The following is a 17,971-nucleotide window of genomic DNA, read 5'->3' as shown; positions in this document are numbered from 1 at the left end:
GACCTTTCCTCCCTCCAAAGTTCAAATCTTTGTTTTTTTCTTAATATGGAAGGCACCTTTTAAATACAATCATTCTAACTTGCTAGACAAAGATAGTTAATCTGTGTTATCTTTTTAGTATATTCAAAGCTATATGCACATTTTACATTTAAAATATAATGACGATTGAATTTTAAAAATGCCATGTGGTGTAATTCACATTTATATAAAGTAGTCTCCCCCACTATCTTGTGGATTTTTAAGACAAAATTAATGAATGAACATCTCAGCGGTGGAATTGCGTATAGCTAATAATATTTGTGGAAGAATTAATTAAAGACATGAACATCATATAGGTTACTCCATCCATTCTATAGTTTTCGCGAGTCAACTTCAGGTTGATAAGAAAAGAAGAAATAAACTGCTACACCCAACTGCTGGAAACTGATGGGGAAAAAAATAACAGAGCAAATTGAAGAGAAATAGAGCCTTCTTTCACCCATTGCCTTTTAATTCAGAGTTGGTGCAAACCATCTGCATAAAGTTTAAAGAAAAAAAGAAAAAGAACACGAATTTTGAGGAAAAGCTATGCTCTGATGTATATCCCAGATGACAAGAAACTCAAGAAACAAACTAGAAAACCAAAAATCCTTTCAAAAGATTATAAAACAAGATAAATACTTATGTACATGAGTGGACATCTCTCAGTTTCTTGGGAACTTTTTTTGTTGGTGTATACGACTTCAATGTTTTGATGGCAAGGAAGGTGTCTGTGACTCCACTAGTATTGACCATAGGACGTGCACATCTTCATATTGGCAGGATTTTACATCCTCATACAGAATGTATATCCCTCTTCCTGAAACAAAAAGAAAAATGCAACAAATTGCACTGAAGTAATTATAAAATTTAGGATGAAGTTTGATTAAATGCAGCGAATTAAAAAAATAAAATTGAAGGAGTCTATAGTGGCAGGTCAGAAAGAATTCGCAAAACGATTTCTATAGAAACATAAAAAGGAGATTGGATCTGGGTGTTTGGATTTCTTGAGAACTGGTTTTAAATTCACATGGAATCATTAGAAAAGAGAGAAAAGAAAATGCCAGGAGAAAGATGCTCGGATATTGGAACTGAAACTGTAATTTGAACACAGATTGGCCATGAAGAAAGTCCTGTGCCAATGGTAGGATGTTGCTTGATCATTCTCTAATAAGCTAAGAACAATAATTAAGATAACAAAGAAAAACCGTGCAGAAACTAGCACACAGAGAAGACAGCATGGAAATGCAGTTATAGGTGCGAAGAACATACTTTTCTTTGGAGTTGAATGTAGACGAAACCACAGCTTCTTCAATGGAGAGAGGAGGGATTGCAGCCACCCCATTTGGAAAAGTGGGTGTGGCTCATGTACAGGTGAGAGAATGGGAGGGAGGGGAATAAGACAGAAGAACTGTATGGTTTGCTTGGACAGGGGTGCACTTAAGGCCAATACTGTAGCTAGCCCAGACACATTTACATTCCCTTGCCGGCCAATCATGCATTTCACATTTTGCTCTTGTTGCAGTGTCATTTTCAAACCCTTTTACCCTTGTAGTAGAAGAAGCCACCTCACCAATCAGCAGTGCTTTGTACACTTCCCACAGACTCTCTTGATCTCTTGTATATAGTATATATACACATCCCCATATTTTCACTAACTTTCCTTGTGCCTCAAGCCTCATATTTTTGGAGTCTTTACTGTTGTTTTATAACAAGTTGGATAGCACACAGTCTTGTGGGGCTTATGTGTGTTTCAAGTAAGCACAATCTTCCTTCAAGAGTCTTCTACAAGAGTCCCTCCCCGTATCTCCACCTGTCCATTGAGCGCCTTTAAAGAGAGTTTCTATGAGACGAGTTAACCAGGAATGCCAAACTTTGTCCATGAAATTGATACTTTCAACATCTCATCAGTTAAATGTAGATAGAAGAGAACTACAGAGAGTACAAAACTGATAAATGTTGAATCATCGATCTTAGCTGATGTTCTTGAAGTATGAGAGTGAGAGGCAATGCCTGTAACAATGAAGACTCTCTTGCGTCACTTTCTAGGTGGAATTAACTAATGATCGGGTACGTAGTGGAAATATGCTGAAGATCGATGATAGTGGAAACCCTCTTAACCCTTCCAGTTACTCTAGTTAAGAAATTTATGCGAAATATGCTGAAGAACCTATTTCTTCTTGCATCATCTTTGTTTAATCTCTCCAGTTCCAAGTGAGAGATCGGATTTTATTTTCTTTCTTGATTTGCTTACAATTGAATTTCATCAATAAAGAATTAGACTGTAAAGGCTAACTAAATTATCATATACATATTTCCTCAATTGTGAAATACAACAATGAGCTCAACTTCCAATTTGCTGGCACACCGTGTACATATCCCAACTATTTCCCTGGGAAAGTTTCTCCAGGAGCACCAAAATCAAGTAGTTCTTTCTCTTTCGAGCGTTAGATACTAAGATAATTTTGTTATGTAGGCCAGGCCAGGTGAAGCCATCTTTGAGGCCGCGGATGTTGTTTTTAACCTAAGCCCAGCCGAGTAAAAGTTGAGCAATCGAGTGTGGGCTAGCCAACAAAAGAGCCTTATCCTCGTACACTTTATCTGAAACACTGGGAACTAGAAATATTAGCCCCTCTCTCTCTCTGTTTTTTTTTTGTGTGTGTGATATAAGATCGAATATAAACATAAATTATTTAACATTTGATAAAGGCAAGGGATAAGAAATTCTGAGGCGGCCAGTTTATTTTCCTCCGAGCATACAGAACATTTTGGAATGGGCCTATTTTACATAGTGCAGGTTTGCCTAATATAGAAGACCGCAAATGATGGCCTGGGTTATCAGGCAGGTGCGCCGACTCCAAGCAATTATTTTGTTGTAATGCTGTTAATTTCGAAATGTCCCTTCCGAAAATTAGTTTTGTGAGCAGTAAGAAGACGCTTTTGTAATTATATTTGTGTGTTTTTAATACATGTTTTTTTAGTATTTTTTAATTATTTTGATATGTTAATGATAAAAAATTAATATATTTTTATATAAAAAATACTTTTAAAAAACATAATAACGTTAAATGATTTCAGTTTATGTGCCATGCATAACACCACCTATCAAATGATGATTAGTGATTCATTATTCAAGAAACTCATTCGAACATTTCTATTTTGAATTATTAAAATTATTCTTAACTGTCGTATTTCGATTTTGAAATTTATGCGGAATCAGCATGTAGATTTCACAATTATGTTGGACAAATTCCCCGACTGGTTGCTCTTCCTCCATCTGATCTCTTCCCTGGAAGTCATGCGCCATGATAGTGTCGACAGCTGCAACCCACGTCATTGCCTGCCCTCTGCATCGATATCTTGTAGCAATAAAAACTAGATATAAAGTTAGAATACATACAACGTGCAAGGATCCAAACATATGATAAAAGAGTTTTTAATGGTGGTGGGATTCTGGCGACTGCAAGGCCCACGGACAAACTGCACAAAGCGGCACCGCATTAACCACAATGTAATAATCCATGTGAGTGTATAATTAATGTAACCAGGCAACAACGAATCCAAGAGAATCGATATCGCATAATGATGCAGACGAAAGGGCACTCGAAGCTATGGCCCTTTAATTTGTTGCCTTGATATCGCATCCTCCAGAATCTTGTGCATTTTAGAATTGCGTTCAAAACGAGTTTCGTGTAATTTGATATTTTTTATTAAAAATTTTTTTGATGTATGATATTAAAAATATTTTTTTAAAAAATAAATAATATTATTTTGATTTGTTTACAAACAAAAAACACTTTAAAAAAACCATCATTATCACACTTCTAAATACCCCCGATGAGTCAATTTTTGAAATCTCAAGCTATGGGTTACCGGTCGCCTGACTCATAGTTGTCCATATCGTTTAAGGTTCATGGAATTAGAATTTACAAAAAGAGTAGGAAAGAATTACAAATCCCTTTCATCCCTGAAAATTCCCACTTCATTCGGCCTAGTACAAACGGACACGATCCATCCGTTATCAGTTCTGTCCAAATCAAACACGGTAAGGGAGGGAAGGGCCCTGCCAGTAACGTTGGTTATTGGCCTTTTTTCCTTCTCCTATCTACTGCGTTATTTTAAACAAAAACAGGGTTACCCTTTTCACCATAAGCCATTCTTATAATCCTATTTCTTAATATATATATATATTTGGGAACCGCATAAATGCACATGCATGTGAACAGAGAAAGAGGGAATAGAAGCCAGAGAGGGAAGCACTGTTGTGCAACACATCGTTTGAATTTAAAAGGGGTGTTGATTTAACCATGATAAACATGTACCTTTGTATTATTTGGGGCTGTCAGGGACATCTCTGAAGGGAGGGTACGGAGTTTCAAATTTTGAAATCTCACGCAAAGGGGTTGGTGAAAGGAGAAAAAAAAAGGATTAAGGAGGCAACTTTAGGGCAATAGGGCCACGTGGGATGGGCATGAAGGCAACAAAATCATATCACAAGCACAGACCTACTTAGTTGGAAAAAAAAAAACCCGATAATACTAGGATGAGCAGTCCTTGCTTTGTGAGGATGGGAAGAGCAAGAAGCTAGGCTAGAAGGTTCTCAGGTGTAAGGAGTGGAATCTTTCTCTTTCGTGAATGGAGACAAGGGAAACAAATCTCTCACTAAATACACCCTTTTGTATTTTTTTTATGTAATTAGCACGATAAAGCTTACACTTTACATTGGAAAGCCCAATTTACCAGCCTAAACTACGCTTCGGCTATCCCAACCCAAAATCTATCTTAAGCCCCGCAACGAAAGCCTCCTTTTTCGGTTTTTCAGCGTGTTTGGTTGGATGGTTTAATTTATTTATTTTTTGTTAAAATCCGAAAAAAAATTATTTAAATTTATTTTTTTATATTATTTTGATATATTGTAAGAAATAATTTTTTAAAAATAAAAAATATTATTTTAATGTTTTTTTTTTTAAAAAAAACACTTTAAAAATGCGTAACCAATTAAGACAATTGTCTCCTTTTTCTACTGGAATCGCATATATCCAAGCGCTACTTGAGAGTGTGAGTTTCAAATTTCCTTTTTTCTTTTCCATAGCAAGTCTTGTGGTGGAAATGAATAATATTTTTTCATTGATTAAGTTAGCTAACACAGCACTCCCTTCAAGCCTTTTATTTTATGCTGTGTTGAGAGTCAATTATCGTTTGACAAATGATAACAAAATTATTATTTTTTATTTTTTATTAACAAAATATCATCACCAAATGAGTTTTTATTTATTTATTTTAATTATAAATGTTTAAATCCATTTATATATATTTCGATTAATTTTTTAGATTTTAAAATTAATAATTATATAAATTTTGAATAATTATAAAATTTATAAAACTCAAATTAATAAAAACTGATAAATTCAAATAAACATTTATTGTTTCAGGTGGTTGTTGCAGAATTTTCGTAAAATGACACGGCGGATTAAGGGAAGAAAATATACAATGAGCCATTAATGCGGCGGGAAACTGGAAACCGAAAGCTCCTGTGGCGCGTGGATTAGCTCAAATCAAACAAAACCATGACGTTTTGTGCATGAAGGTCGTGGTTCAAGTCTTTTCATTTTGACTTTGAAGGGCATGATTGTGAGTCTAGAAGCTCTTCAAAGTTTCGACTGCTTCAAATTAAATTCGAATAAAAGAAGTTAACTAATTCTACCATATTTTATTTATAATCTATTTGCCGAGCCTTTTTTGAAATTTCGATAAAGATGGTCTTTTTTAATATTAAATTAATTTTTTATTTATTTTTAACACCAACTCATTAAAATAAACTAAAAATATTTTAAAAAATATTTAAACCACGATACAACTTCATAAACAAACACTGCCGTTAATAAAATCTTTCTAGTTATATCAAGTAAAGAGACCGACACGTGGAGAATATTCGGAATTTAGTGCTTTGTCTTGACTCTCGTGGCAAGATGTAGGAAACAAAGGTCCACGCCGTAACAACAACGGAATTAGGCATTGCTTCGTCAATCTTTAGCTACTTACGGACAAATATGAAGGTTTTGACTCGTAGAATTATGTGCATTGGATCATATAAAATTCGGATTCAATATATGCATCGTCGTGTTAATTTGGTCATTCAGACAACAGAGAGTACATACTTATAGCTCGGTAGATTCATGTTAGTTGTTAGAATCTCAAATTTGTTCATGTATATCTTTATCCATTTCGACCTTCATCAAACCTTCACTAACATCAAACAACATCCTGTATTTTTGAAACCTTAACATGCAATGATGAGAGCTTGCATTTCTTGCACCCAGAAAAGGAACAAGATCTTAATTGCACAGTACAATTCTGTCGTGGACGCAAACATGACTCGCAGACTCAATTTTCTACACTGCAATTGCTCAGAAATTGTTTTTTGCTTTTTTTTTACCTATTGTTATTATTTTAGTGAAATATTCTTCTTACAGTGATTTTATTTGTTGTAATTTGTTTAGGATTTTTATAATTTGTTTTTTTGGAATTCCTAAAGCTTTTAGGTTGGTTTTTGATATTATTTAATGAGTTATAAAACTCTTAGAGAAATAAGCCATATTAAAATTTTCTATTCATCAATTAATATAATGTTTGAAAGTGTAATAGCGGTTGTAATTTAAAATATTTTTTACTTGAAAATATATTAAAATAATATTTTTTATTAAAAAAATTATTTTTAAAACGATCTAAAAATATATAAAAAAATTAATTTAAAAAAAAATCAAATTTTATAAAAACACGATTTCAACTATATTTCCAAACACATCAAACTAAAATTCATGTGCTGTCATATTTCAGCTATTATTTTGAATTAAAATCTTGTTGCCTTGCATCAATGGCTAAAATTATTGTATGTTTAAGAGTGTGGTTGTGTTTGTTTTTTAAAATATTTTTTATTTAGAAATATATTATAATAATATTTTTTTATTTTTTTAAAAATATTTTTAATATTACTACATCAAAATAATTTAAAAACATCAAAAATAAATTTTCTAGTTTTTCTAACACCCAAAAACGAGGAAGGAACAAAATAAGCAGAAAAGAACTGCTCTATTATCCACTAGTGGCAATATTATCGTACGACCCCTACTGTATTAATTTCTCGACCAAAATAAAACATGCATCCAAGTGCCAACTGAAACTATAGCATGCATAAACCAGATCAAAGCAGGCAACAAAAAAAAAAAAACACTGTTTACTGCAAATCTACCGTCATATATCCCGAAATATCCGCTCACGGGAGTCCTTCGATCTCACTATCCATAATCCTTTTCCTTCGAAGGTTATCATTACATAGGCAGCGAAGAAAATTACCAAAAATAATGAAAACAATATAGTACGGTGTACTCGAGTTTAATTAATTACACTGCGCCACTGCCACTGCCCACTGCAGCTTTCTTCTTTATTTTTTCTTTTACATTTTTTTTTATAAAAAAACTAGCAGTTCATTTTCCATAAATGAACTCTTTAATGAACCCGATAAAGAGAAATCGATATTTTACTGCAGCAAGTGTGAAACTAAATGCATGTCCTAAAAGAAATAGAGCTAGGACACTGGAGAAAGATGGAAGAAAAGAAATCATTAACGGGTGGAGGCGGTGACGTTTTCCGTTGCGGTCACTACCAAAATCATAATGGACATTATAATAAAATAACACTATAATTCTTTTCTTTTTTTCTATATATATATATATATATCTTTGACATTGTTAAGTATTTCTTTATTGGTTCTGTATGCTGCATTTTATAACGGCGTTATTAGCTATAGTTTGCTATATATAGACTCTAAGTCCCCTACTCTCTTTATTCAAAGTTGCCAGTTTCTACTTCTACCTAAGCAACTTTCTCTCCCTCTCTCACTGCAAGTTCAAGTTTTTAATGGTGGCGTGAGGCAGAAGTTTGGTATATTGGTTTTCTTTTGATCTCACACTGTTTCTCTCGAAATGGGCAAGAAAGAACAGTATCAACAACAACAACGGCAGAAAGATCACAGGGACAATGATAGAGTTGAAGCTGTTCTCAAGCTTCTAAGAAAACAAGCTACACTCACTGTTAAACAGGTGGGCTTCTGTTATTTTCACTGTTCACTTTCTGCTCTTAAACTAAGCTATATATTATCACACTGTTCACTTTCTGTTATTATCACTCTTTTCACTTACAACTTTTTCTACAGTACTGCGAGCAAGTGTGTTTCATGATTTTCCTGTTACAGGCTTATCATTTGTTGTGCTTGGTCTTCATCGATCTCTTTAGGGATTACTATATATGAATCTCTCTGATATGTGACTATTAATTGACAGGAGAAGTTCTGCAACAATGCTTGTGTAGAGAGGTTTCTAAGAGCAAAAGGTGATAGTGTGAAGAAAGCTGCTAAGCACTTAAGGGCTTGCCTTTCTTGGAGAGAGAGTACAGGCACTGGTATCATAACCTCCATTTCTCTTTTCCATATTCTTCTATTCATTCAAAAAAATTTGCTCTCTATTTGTTCGCTACCACTCTCTTTCTTACAACCATTCTTTCTTTTTGTTTCGTTATGCTCGTGGAATCTTGCTTTTCTCAGTTTAATTAGTTGAATATTTGGGCGTTAAAGTAAACATCACTGTAATCATTCATCTTATATTTCAAAATAAAGAATCGAAATTTTGTCATTGCAAACTCTTCTCTTTCCTGATTCATATGGTCTTGAATGGACAGAGAATTTGATAGCAGATGAGTTCTCAGCTGAGCTCGCTGAAGGAGTTGCTTATGTTGCTGGTCATGATGAAGAATCCAGACCTGTTATGGTGATTTTCAATTCTTTATCTCCCTCCCTTTATTAACTTTTTTTTCTCTTCAAGAAAGAATGTCAAGAGTGAATAAGCTTACACAAATTAATTGGAAATAACCTCTCTCTTTTTTTACTTTTACATGTTTCTTGTAGATTTTTCGTATTAAACAAGATTACCAAAAGCTCCATTCACAAAAACTGTGAGTGTATCCTTTTATTTATTTATTTTGCTGTGGAGTAAATTTTATTTTGCTCATTTAATTTATCTGTTTTTTTTTCAAAAAAAAAAAAACTAATTTATTTCTCTTGTGATATATATATATAATCAGGTTCGCTCGGTTGCTGGTGTTTACACTGGAGGTGGCAATAGGGACCATGCCTAAAAACGCTGAACAATTTGTTCTCCTCTTCGACGCAAGTAAGTAGTAGTATCAAGCTTTGGATTTTTTGAGTGTTTTCTGATCGACCAGGATTTGAAAATTGAGGAGGCACTTTTGTTAGAGTTGCACACTGGTAAAGCAGGCTAGCTAAGCTAATCTAGGAGACCACGGGCACTCTGAGACGTCGGAGAACCGCCTGAGATGTGAGATATTTTCAGACGATGTCCGGGGTGCCCCTCAAGTGTCACATTCACGGTTGCCTTAGTGGTCAGATTATGTAGGGGTATTATCAGGAATTGAAGCTTGTATACTCTCCTAGAATTCCTTAAAAGCATTGATCCTCACACAGATTGCAACAGCATTCCCCTTTTTCGCATTGCGAAATGCCAGCACAATTATTAAATATAATTCCCTACAATGCACAGGCTTTAATAGTTGATACTACTCATAATTCACAATCCACATTTCCTTTTCCGAATGTTCATGATGGGTGTGCACTGGTTATTTAATTGCAAATGTACAGGCTTTTTCAGGTCAGCATCGGCTTTTATGAATTTATTGCTTGGAACGCTGAAAATCGTGGCTGAGTACTACCCAGGCAGGCTTTACAAGGCTTTCGTAATCGACCCACCTTCTCTCTTCTCTTGTTTATGGAAGGTAAAAATTCAAAAAACTTGTAAAAGTCTGGAGTGTGGGTGTTTAACTTTAACCTGCTGGACCTGGAAGTAGTTGTAGCTGTTCGACCAACTTGGTGTTCTGCCTTTCTAGTTACATGGGCCACCAAAGCTCAAGTCAAATCTGCAGCCCTTTCCAAGTTGTCCACTAGCTTGGTTCCACACTGTTTTTTATACCGTGGAGCTGGGACGCTAAAAAATGACCATTGAAACTATAATTTATACTGTGAAGCTGGCACGCTAAAAACTATACTTTATTTGCGTCGGAAAAGAAAATGTCATACAGTTTTTTCTTTAAAATGGAGTAAGTTAGATATCGTTGTTATAGTTAATTAGGAATTTGTGACATTTACTTACTTTATTTTGTGCCAAATGATATTGCAATGTGAATTTGAAAATAGGGACTTGGAATTAGGTGCAACGAGTTTTGTCAAAGAGCGACCTCTTTAATTTTCCACAAGTGTTGACTATGTAGTTTCATGGTTGCAGGGTGTCCGTCCATTTGTTGAGCTATCAACGGCCACGGTGGTGGTATCCTCACTAGACTTCGAAGAATCACTGGAGTTCAATGACTTCTCCTCCTACCCACGTGCCTCCTCCCTCCGATTTGATCCTTCCTCTATCAACTCAACGGCCAAGATTGGATCATGCTCTTCATCCAGATTTTCCTTCACCGTGTCCCACCATTTTGACTCGCTCAAGCCTTGGCACTTATCTTTGACCGACACGTCGTCATCTAAAGTAGGACCAACCAGCCTCTCTCATCTAGGCCCTGCCCTAGTCTCTCCCCTCAACGCTAGGTCCTACTCTTTTGCATCACCAGTTGCCAGAGCCCCACGTGGCAGCATCAACGGTTGCAGCTACACCAGGCCAACCAGGAAAAGTCTGTTCCCATCAACCCCTTTGCCACAGCGTGTCACCGAAGGTGACCCTATCAAGATCTCTCTCCCGCGGACCCCACGCCCCTCGTTCCTCCAATCACCTGCCTTGTTTTTCAAGAAGGAGTGCCACGTCAGTAAGGCAGAGAGGTCTCGAGAATCGTTCGTACCGTTTTTTAAGTTTTATAGAAGGCCGTACGATGAGATGATTTATAGGTCAAAAATGCGGCCCCCACTTGGTGGACTAATATCCATTGTCTCCCCTCACATCAGACGGCGCCACGTCTCAGTATCTCAACGGTTCTAACACCCAGAAAAAAGAAAAACAAGAAGAAAGAGAGAGTACACAGGCCTCCTCCCACCTGCTGCTCTTGCATTTAACTAATGTGTCGAAATGTCAATGGAAAATGACACTAGTACAAATAATTTGATGAATTATTTTTTTCTAAGTTAATTATGGCGCATTGATTGACCCAAGTAAAAAGGAGAGACGACGTGCGAGGTGGGATATCAAATCCTGTGCACCATCTCTAATCTTGAGCTCATCTCTTTGACCTCGCCAGCAAATTCTATACATCACAAAGTCTTGGGTTCTGGGATGGTTAGGCATGGGAAGGAGGCTGCGTGGTTGAAACGGTGAACATTTTTGCATTGGAAATCATATGTCTAGATGGTGAAGTCTAGCAAGCGCAGAAGATAGAAATATATATATTGTACCAAGAAACCACGTAAGCGTTGAAAAAAGTCTGTCAAGTTAAATTCAAAACTTATATGTATAATATATTTTTTTTTATTTTGCGAAGTTTTGTGGAGAATCAAGGGATTGTTTTTGGGTTGGACTTTGTTTAGAACTTTCATCATGCGTTCTTCTACTTGTAATTTTGTAATAGTTATCCAGTTTGTATTATGATCGGTTTCAACGATGGCAGAGTTGGTGGTAGGAATATGTGTCGTGTTTTGCTGTTTGAGAAGTCAAAATGGAGCTTCCGTTTCATGTAAACAGAAGTAACAGCGCGTGTATTGGGAATTGAACTTAAATTTGGCAAATATACATGTTATGTTTTGGGATATGGAGTTTGTCATCTACTATATGTCGTTGAGGTATCAAGGGTTCTCTTTACTTCGAAGTGACGTTAGAGAGAGACTTGTAGTCTTTGTATTTGGACTCTAATTTAACTTCACTACTCCCGAATTCGGTCCTGTTCTTAAGCTTGAGATTAGGTTCAATGTGGACAAATTGGAGGCAGTGTGTTCAGAGGCAGTGTTGTATTTGGAGTTTATTCGTTGTCTGTTCCGGGATTTCAAAGTGTCCCTTTCGTTTGTTTTCTCAGGGTTTCACCGAGGCATAGTGTGAAGGATAAACCAGAGATTTTAGCATCCTTACACCTCTGGTATATGTGGGATTTTGTTTCTGACTTTATGATGCATTTACAAAGAAGACAAAGTAAAAAAGAATTTAGCACAACATCATCATCATCAAGTGGACGGGATTTATTTCTCAGATGGGAATTATTATGATCAGTGTCTTGGTCCTATCCCATGTGAGATTCGGCCAGTCGTATATAGCTTTCCTTTGCCTTTTCTCATCTCATTGTTTCCTTCTTTTCTGTGTGCGCGCGGGGGGTTGGGAGGTGTCTTTCTGCCATGTATATTACTTCTTGTTGCGTGTGGTGCCCTAGCACTATAAGGAGATGAAGGAAGTGTGGGGTTTACATATTATATGTCAATGACATTTTTCCACTTCCGTCCTTTTCTTTTAGAGAAAGAAAATATTTAGAATTTACTAAAATCAAAGAAATGCTAATAACAATGTCATCTCGAAGGGCTATTGGGTTCCATTCGTAGTTTAGTAGATGTGGGTTATTTGCGGTGATAGGAAAGTCACCGGTGACTGCCGCGGCCTATGCCCCATATATCAATGAAATGAGTGGCAGGCCTAGGAGATCAGAGTGCATGGAAAAATCGAGCCCAGTAAGAGAAAACTAAAGCCCATCCGTTAGGACTGAAATAAGGCATAGTCTAATGAAATATGTTGCGGCTCCGAGACGAGGACACAGCAAGGGTAGACGTTGATCAATAAAGGGGACCCTATACTGTACATATAACGGTGAGGTTATTCATAATTTTGTCCGCCCCATTTGCAAATTGACCAGCTGAGGGAGGAGAGGAGCTCCCTCGAACTTTATCCCCAACCGCCGTCTTCCTTACTGAATTGTAGAGGTTACCAATTGCTGGTTGTACAACGGATTGAACAACACCAGGAATTGCGTTATTGCCAACAAAAATATATCGGAACCGAACACCTATGTGAACATAAGTATGTGGTCTCGAAACCATTTGTCAGCTGCGTCCTGGCTGGATGCTACATGGGCAATTGCCTCGTTTGGAACCCCAATGGTTACACCCACGTTGATTCCACTTAGTGCTTTTAAAACCTCCATATTGGCATCATAGTCCCTGGCTAATGAAATTGCATAATTCATGTCCTTTGTGAGGAAATCGATTACTCGTTTCTGGGATGGGAGGTTATCTCTATTTCTTCGATGAATAATACAAGCATCACCACCTGAAAATTTTTCCACACGAAGCAAAAAGGACATGTATGGTTACATTATTTGCTGCAGATAAATGTCACAGATCCAGAGGTTTTAAGTGCATGATTGATTTCTTAATTAGCATTGGAAATTATGCATCTGCTCTATTTTTTTAGGATCTTTTGTACTGGGAAACAAAATAAATCTAATAAATAAAATCCTTACCTATTACTATTTTCAGTATTTTGACTGTCTAAGCACCTGCATCACTACCTTCTCACAGAATTTGGAATAGCGCAGAATATTGACAAGAATTTAGTCGTAATATATTACGCGCAATTGCTGGCTCTGTAGGGCGTGAATAGCTACTCTATCGTATGCACCCGCACCCCAGAACAACACATCAGTCTGTGCAACCAAACGATGGTTATAAAGCGTTGTGCATTCGTCATAGTCCTTGTTCTCATCTTTTAAAATTTCCACGTAAATTCAGATGAACACTTATACCCGGTCTTGTGCAAGGATGAACAAAGAGGCCTTAGCAGATGAGAAATGCCTGCATGAACCGTGATTCGTATAGAAGCCTGCATAGTCAACGTGGAAGCCTTTCTACCAAACATGTAGCTAGAAATTTAAAAAGATTGAAATTGCGCATGAAAATAATATTAAATTAAAGTAACTATACAATTACATGTATTATTGCCTTGCAGCAAGACACGGTTCTGTAAGAACAACTTTTCTTTCCGACTGGCTCCATCTGGAGTCACCCTCGACTTCACATCTTCTTCTGCACGGTAACTAGATCAAGAGTCGAACCATAAGTCCTGTTCAGGGCCTCAGCACACCAGCCATGCCCATCATCAACTGTAGGCATCCTGACTTCCATAAACGGTGCCATTGGCTGATCCGTCCCTGGCATCACCACTCCAGCAAAAACTCTAAGTGCATTTGAGGCATCGATGTCCATGCACACATTTATCTCTGGAATTCCTTTGGGTGCTGCCGGAATTCCCATGATCTTGAAATAGCCCAGAAGATGATTCTCTTCCACCTTTGTCCCCTCACCTTCATAGACGAGGATTAGAGCCTCGGTTTGGTTATCATGGGTGGTTGTGAATATTAACTCTTTCCTTGCTGGCATTGTCGTATTTCTAGGTATGATTGGGACAAAGCTGTTTCCATCTGCTCTAATGCCAACGCCAAGGGGGGTAGCTTGGATTGTTAACAGATCCAAACTTCCAAAAGGGTCACTGATTCCTGATGCAACTGCTCCCTCTAGCGCTGCCCCACACACTGCAGCTTCCAATGGATTTATCACTTTGTACAGTTCCTCCTTCTTGCATACACCCTTGACAACATTTCTTATATTTGGGATATATGAACACCCGCCTACAAGTATTACATCAGTCAAATCCTCTATGTCTACCTTTGAGTCACGCAAGCACTGTGTTAAGAGGCTTTCGCACTTTTCAAATATCTTCAGGTTCACTTCCTCAAATTCCTCCCTAGTGACCACCTTACATATTTTGGATCCATTTCTCAAATCAACATCCACCTGAACACTGCTCTGTGAAGAGAGCCTATGGATTGCATCTTCAGTTGCTACTCGAAGCAACCCCAATGATTTGATCTCGTTGATTCCATGGCTGAGGAAAAGGTTCTCTGAATTTGGTAAGAGATGCTGCATCATGTTTTGCAGCATGTCTTCTCCTCCGATGGCAGCTCCTGCTAAGGCCTTAATCTGTGAAACTCCTCCAGCAGTGGCAGTAACAGCTACATCACAGTACCCAGCCCCCATGTTAAATATAAGGGCATTCTTCTCACTTCCACTGCCCATATTCTCATGTACAGTCTGTTGCTGCTGCTGTGCATATAACAATGCCACAGCAGTCGGTTCAGGCATCAACCTGAGGACGTGGAGGCCAGCCATGGCACAAGCACGTTCAATCCGTGTCAACTGGAACCTACTAAATGACACTGGAATGGTTAGTACGACATTTCTTATGGGCCTCTTCAACTGGACTTCGGCCATGGCTCTTAGTTCGACCAGAAATATTGCAAGGACTTCTTCGGGAGTGGTGGATCTCCAAGCATTGCTCACTAAAGCTGCAATAAATGGGCGAACACCAATATCCAAAGTTTGCACCAAAAATGGAAGCCTTTTGCTTGCATGAACCACAGGATCAGTATCCACTCTGCCAATCAAGCGTTTCATATTGAAAATTGCAGCTCCAGATAGTATTTCATATTCATGAGAGAGCTGATTGCTGACTCCACCTGAAGGGACTTCATCCTTGAAGGTAACATATGATCGCATCAACTTTTGGTTTCTGGTGTTCTTTAGGAGCTCTACCTGGGAGCCATTCCAGACTGCAACACTGCACTGTGAAGTCCCAATGTCAATTCCAATGGCAGTTTCTGGAAAAGCTGATGAAGATTTCTCCTCCCCGGTGCTTTCACTGTCAGATGCCACTGTGTATTGTGGTTCTGCCATTCCTGTATTTTGACAAAGAAATAAGGGAGTTGCTCGTCAGGAACTGAAAACAGAGTAATAAACATCAGTTATAAAAACTACCTAAAAAATATATGCAATACAAAGATGCTAAGGAAAAATGTCAGAACTGCAACTGTCAATTAAGTTTTCTATACAAAATCAAGATGATACATGTTTATGTCCTATTTTTGGAGCAATGGGCGAGTCAATACACCTCTGATAATTTAAGTTAATACCATCACCTTCCCCACAGATTTACAAACTGGAAAAGATGAGGGTAACTTGAAAAGCACTATCTCCCTAATTCCAGTTCAAGTTACATAAACTGAGCGCATTTGGGCTCCAGACACCCAAAAGTTAAGAAAACAGTCTCACCAAACATGAAAATGTTCTACAATGGATCGTTTTTTTTTTCCGGAGAACCTTTAGGGACGCAAGAGTATGCTTAGCACTTGGTGCATTACTTCCACAAGCAGACATCGTCATTTACACTGTACAAGAAAATGACACCGTACTCAGTCAAACAAAGTGTGTAGTGCATACTACTATCCCTATAACTGATTTCTACCACCATATAAACCTAATGTACATTAATTCAACTACCACACCGGGCATCCTCCATCTTCCTACACAGGGAATATAACCGACTATCCAAAAAGACAGAAAGAACACGGGCACAGTTAATTTCTGGTGAGTACAGTTGCAAACCTAAAAAATAATCGGATGTTTCCTAGCAAATGGTTCTTGAGAATAAATTCAAATTTGAGGCTGAAAACAATAACTCAGCTTCATTTAAAAATTGTAAAAAAATATAGTTCGCGTCGGTATTTCAACAAACACCTGCAAGACATTCTTCATCTGAACAAGTAAATCGACATGAAACGATGAAATACCCGAAACCAATCTATAAAATGACATAAAAGGAATTCCAATATCACTTGATAGCTGAAACAGACATTATAGAGGAAGCATAAGCATTCGATTGGTTTAAGAGAAGGAAATCTCTTATGAGAAGTCATGTTGGCAACAAACAAAAGCAAGCCAAAGCTAGTGATCATTTACTTCAAGGACAATAAAATAAGAAGCAAAAATCAGTGCAAATTAAAAAAAAAAAAAAAAGATCATTGGCTAGAGAGATGCTAACCTGATTAGTAATTCTTAATAGAAAATATTATATATATGCGCAAGAATATCACAAATAGAAATGCGAGGTTGCTTGCTATTGATAGTAGAGATCAGCGAGGGAAGGAGTTGTAGTTAACAAGTAAAGAGGAACAGATAAAGAGACAAACAGCATAGAAGGAACGAGAAGGAGACGATCTGGTTGATGAGATGAGAGAGCATGCAAAGGTGGTTAGGTCATAGGTGTCCCATTCATGTTCTAGATTTTCCTCGATGGACTCACAGCCTATTTATTTTTACATTTTAAAAGTAATTTTAAAAACATTTCAATTTTTTATATTTTTTATTTTAAATTAATATTTTTTTAGTGTTTTTAAATTATTTTAATATGCTGATATTAAAAATAATTTTTTAAAAATAAAAAAATATATATTATTTTGATACATTTCCAAGTAAAAAACACTTTAAAAACAATCATAACTACATTTCTAAACAAACACGATAAAGCTTTTGAACAGCGTAGACTTTTTTGTAATATACAAAACTTGTATGTTATTACCACTCCACTGCTTAATTTTTGTTTGATGTTGTTTTGGATCATGTTTTTAAAAATAATTTTTATTTAAAAATTATAAAAATAGTTTTAAATTTTTTGTTTATATTAGTATATTAAAAAATATTTTTCAATTTAAATTCAATTTTAAAACACCTCTAAAAACAAAACATCTAATAACTTAAAATAACCTTATTACTCATTATTATAATCTATCAATTGTGTTTTTAATAACTTCCTTTAGTAAAATGGTTTTAAGTTTTTGTTATTACTAGTTATTACTCATACTTTGCTAATAATTTTTTTAACAAAAAAATTAAATACGCAAACTTTTCAAATTTATTTTTTAAAAAAATATAATTATAAATCAAAAAAATTATGTATACATTTAATAAACTACAATAAAGATCATATGAGTTAATAGAAATATGTAAAATCTTAATCTAATTTTTAACATAACAGAAAAATAAAATAATGTTGCAATTACTATAATGAAACACTATTTTTCTAGT

The 17,971-nt window shown here is 36.3% G+C and overlaps 3 protein-coding genes across 4 annotated transcripts; 1 reads left to right on the top strand and 2 right to left on the bottom strand.

The window, feature by feature from the left end:
* Nucleotides 1–253: 253 nt before the first annotated feature.
* On the bottom strand, nucleotides 254–1,564 carry LOC18101551 (uncharacterized). The gene is made up of 2 exons (XM_024606752.2): nucleotides 1,291–1,564; nucleotides 254–838 (listed from the first exon to the last, which is right to left on the bottom strand). Exons 1-2 carry the CDS (start codon nucleotides 1,547–1,549, stop codon nucleotides 723–725), a joined length of 375 nt encoding a protein of 124 aa, XP_024462520.1. The 5' UTR covers nucleotides 1,550–1,564; the 3' UTR covers nucleotides 254–722.
* A 6,224-nt stretch (nucleotides 1,565–7,788) lies between these two features.
* Nucleotides 7,789–11,824, top strand: LOC7467484 (uncharacterized). Its single transcript, XM_002312492.4, has 7 exons — nucleotides 7,789–8,117; nucleotides 8,358–8,475; nucleotides 8,752–8,840; nucleotides 8,978–9,024; nucleotides 9,154–9,242; nucleotides 9,728–9,861; nucleotides 10,368–11,824. The coding sequence occupies exons 1-7, from the start codon at nucleotides 8,001–8,003 to the stop codon at nucleotides 11,061–11,063; spliced, it is 1,290 nt and encodes a 429-aa protein (XP_002312528.4). The 5' UTR covers nucleotides 7,789–8,000; the 3' UTR covers nucleotides 11,064–11,824.
* A 2,032-nt stretch (nucleotides 11,825–13,856) lies between these two features.
* On the bottom strand, nucleotides 13,857–17,161 carry LOC7473403 (heat shock 70 kDa protein 8). Of its 2 annotated transcripts, XR_008059968.1 has the most exons (3): nucleotides 16,929–17,161; nucleotides 13,982–15,786; nucleotides 13,857–13,874 (listed from the first exon to the last, which is right to left on the bottom strand). XR_008059968.1 is itself a non-coding variant. In XM_002311583.4 (2 exons), the coding sequence occupies exon 2, from the start codon at nucleotides 15,782–15,784 to the stop codon at nucleotides 14,066–14,068; it is 1,719 nt and encodes a 572-aa protein (XP_002311619.1). In that variant the 5' UTR covers nucleotides 15,785–15,786; nucleotides 16,929–17,161; the 3' UTR covers nucleotides 13,938–14,065. The 2 variants fall into 2 exon arrangements, 1 of the variants encoding a protein (XP_002311619.1); XM_002311583.4 differs by lacking the exon at nucleotides 13,857–13,874 and having other exon boundaries at nucleotides 13,938–15,786.
* Between the last annotated feature and the right edge of the window lie 810 nt (nucleotides 17,162–17,971).

The sequence above is a fragment of the Populus trichocarpa genome, chromosome 8 (genome assembly GCF_000002775.5).
Source record: "Populus trichocarpa isolate Nisqually-1 chromosome 8, P.trichocarpa_v4.1, whole genome shotgun sequence".
NCBI classification, from domain to species: Eukaryota; Viridiplantae; Streptophyta; class Magnoliopsida; order Malpighiales; family Salicaceae; genus Populus; species Populus trichocarpa.
This window is presented reverse-complemented; position numbering and strand designations above follow the sequence as displayed.

Bases quoted from the DNA above. Each gene is read 5' to 3' on its own strand.
- LOC18101551 (XM_024606752.2), bottom strand. From the start codon at position 1,549: ATGACACTGCAACAAGAGCAAAATGTGAAATGCATGATTGGCCGGCAA. The intron at 839-1,290 runs GTATGTTCTTCG...TTTTTGTTTCAG, and splicing joins ACATTCAACTCCAAAGAAAA to GAAGAGGGATATACATTCTG.
- LOC7467484 (XM_002312492.4), top strand. From the start codon at position 8,001: ATGGGCAAGAAAGAACAGTATCAACAACAACAACGGCAGAAAGATCAC. The intron at 9,025-9,153 runs GTGAGTGTATCC...ATATATAATCAG, and splicing joins AAGCTCCATTCACAAAAACT to GTTCGCTCGGTTGCTGGTGT. The intron at 9,243-9,727 runs GTAAGTAGTAGT...GCAAATGTACAG, and splicing joins TGTTCTCCTCTTCGACGCAA to GCTTTTTCAGGTCAGCATCG.
- LOC7473403 (XM_002311583.4), bottom strand. From the start codon at position 15,784: ATGGCAGAACCACAATACACAGTGGCATCTGACAGTGAAAGCACCGGG.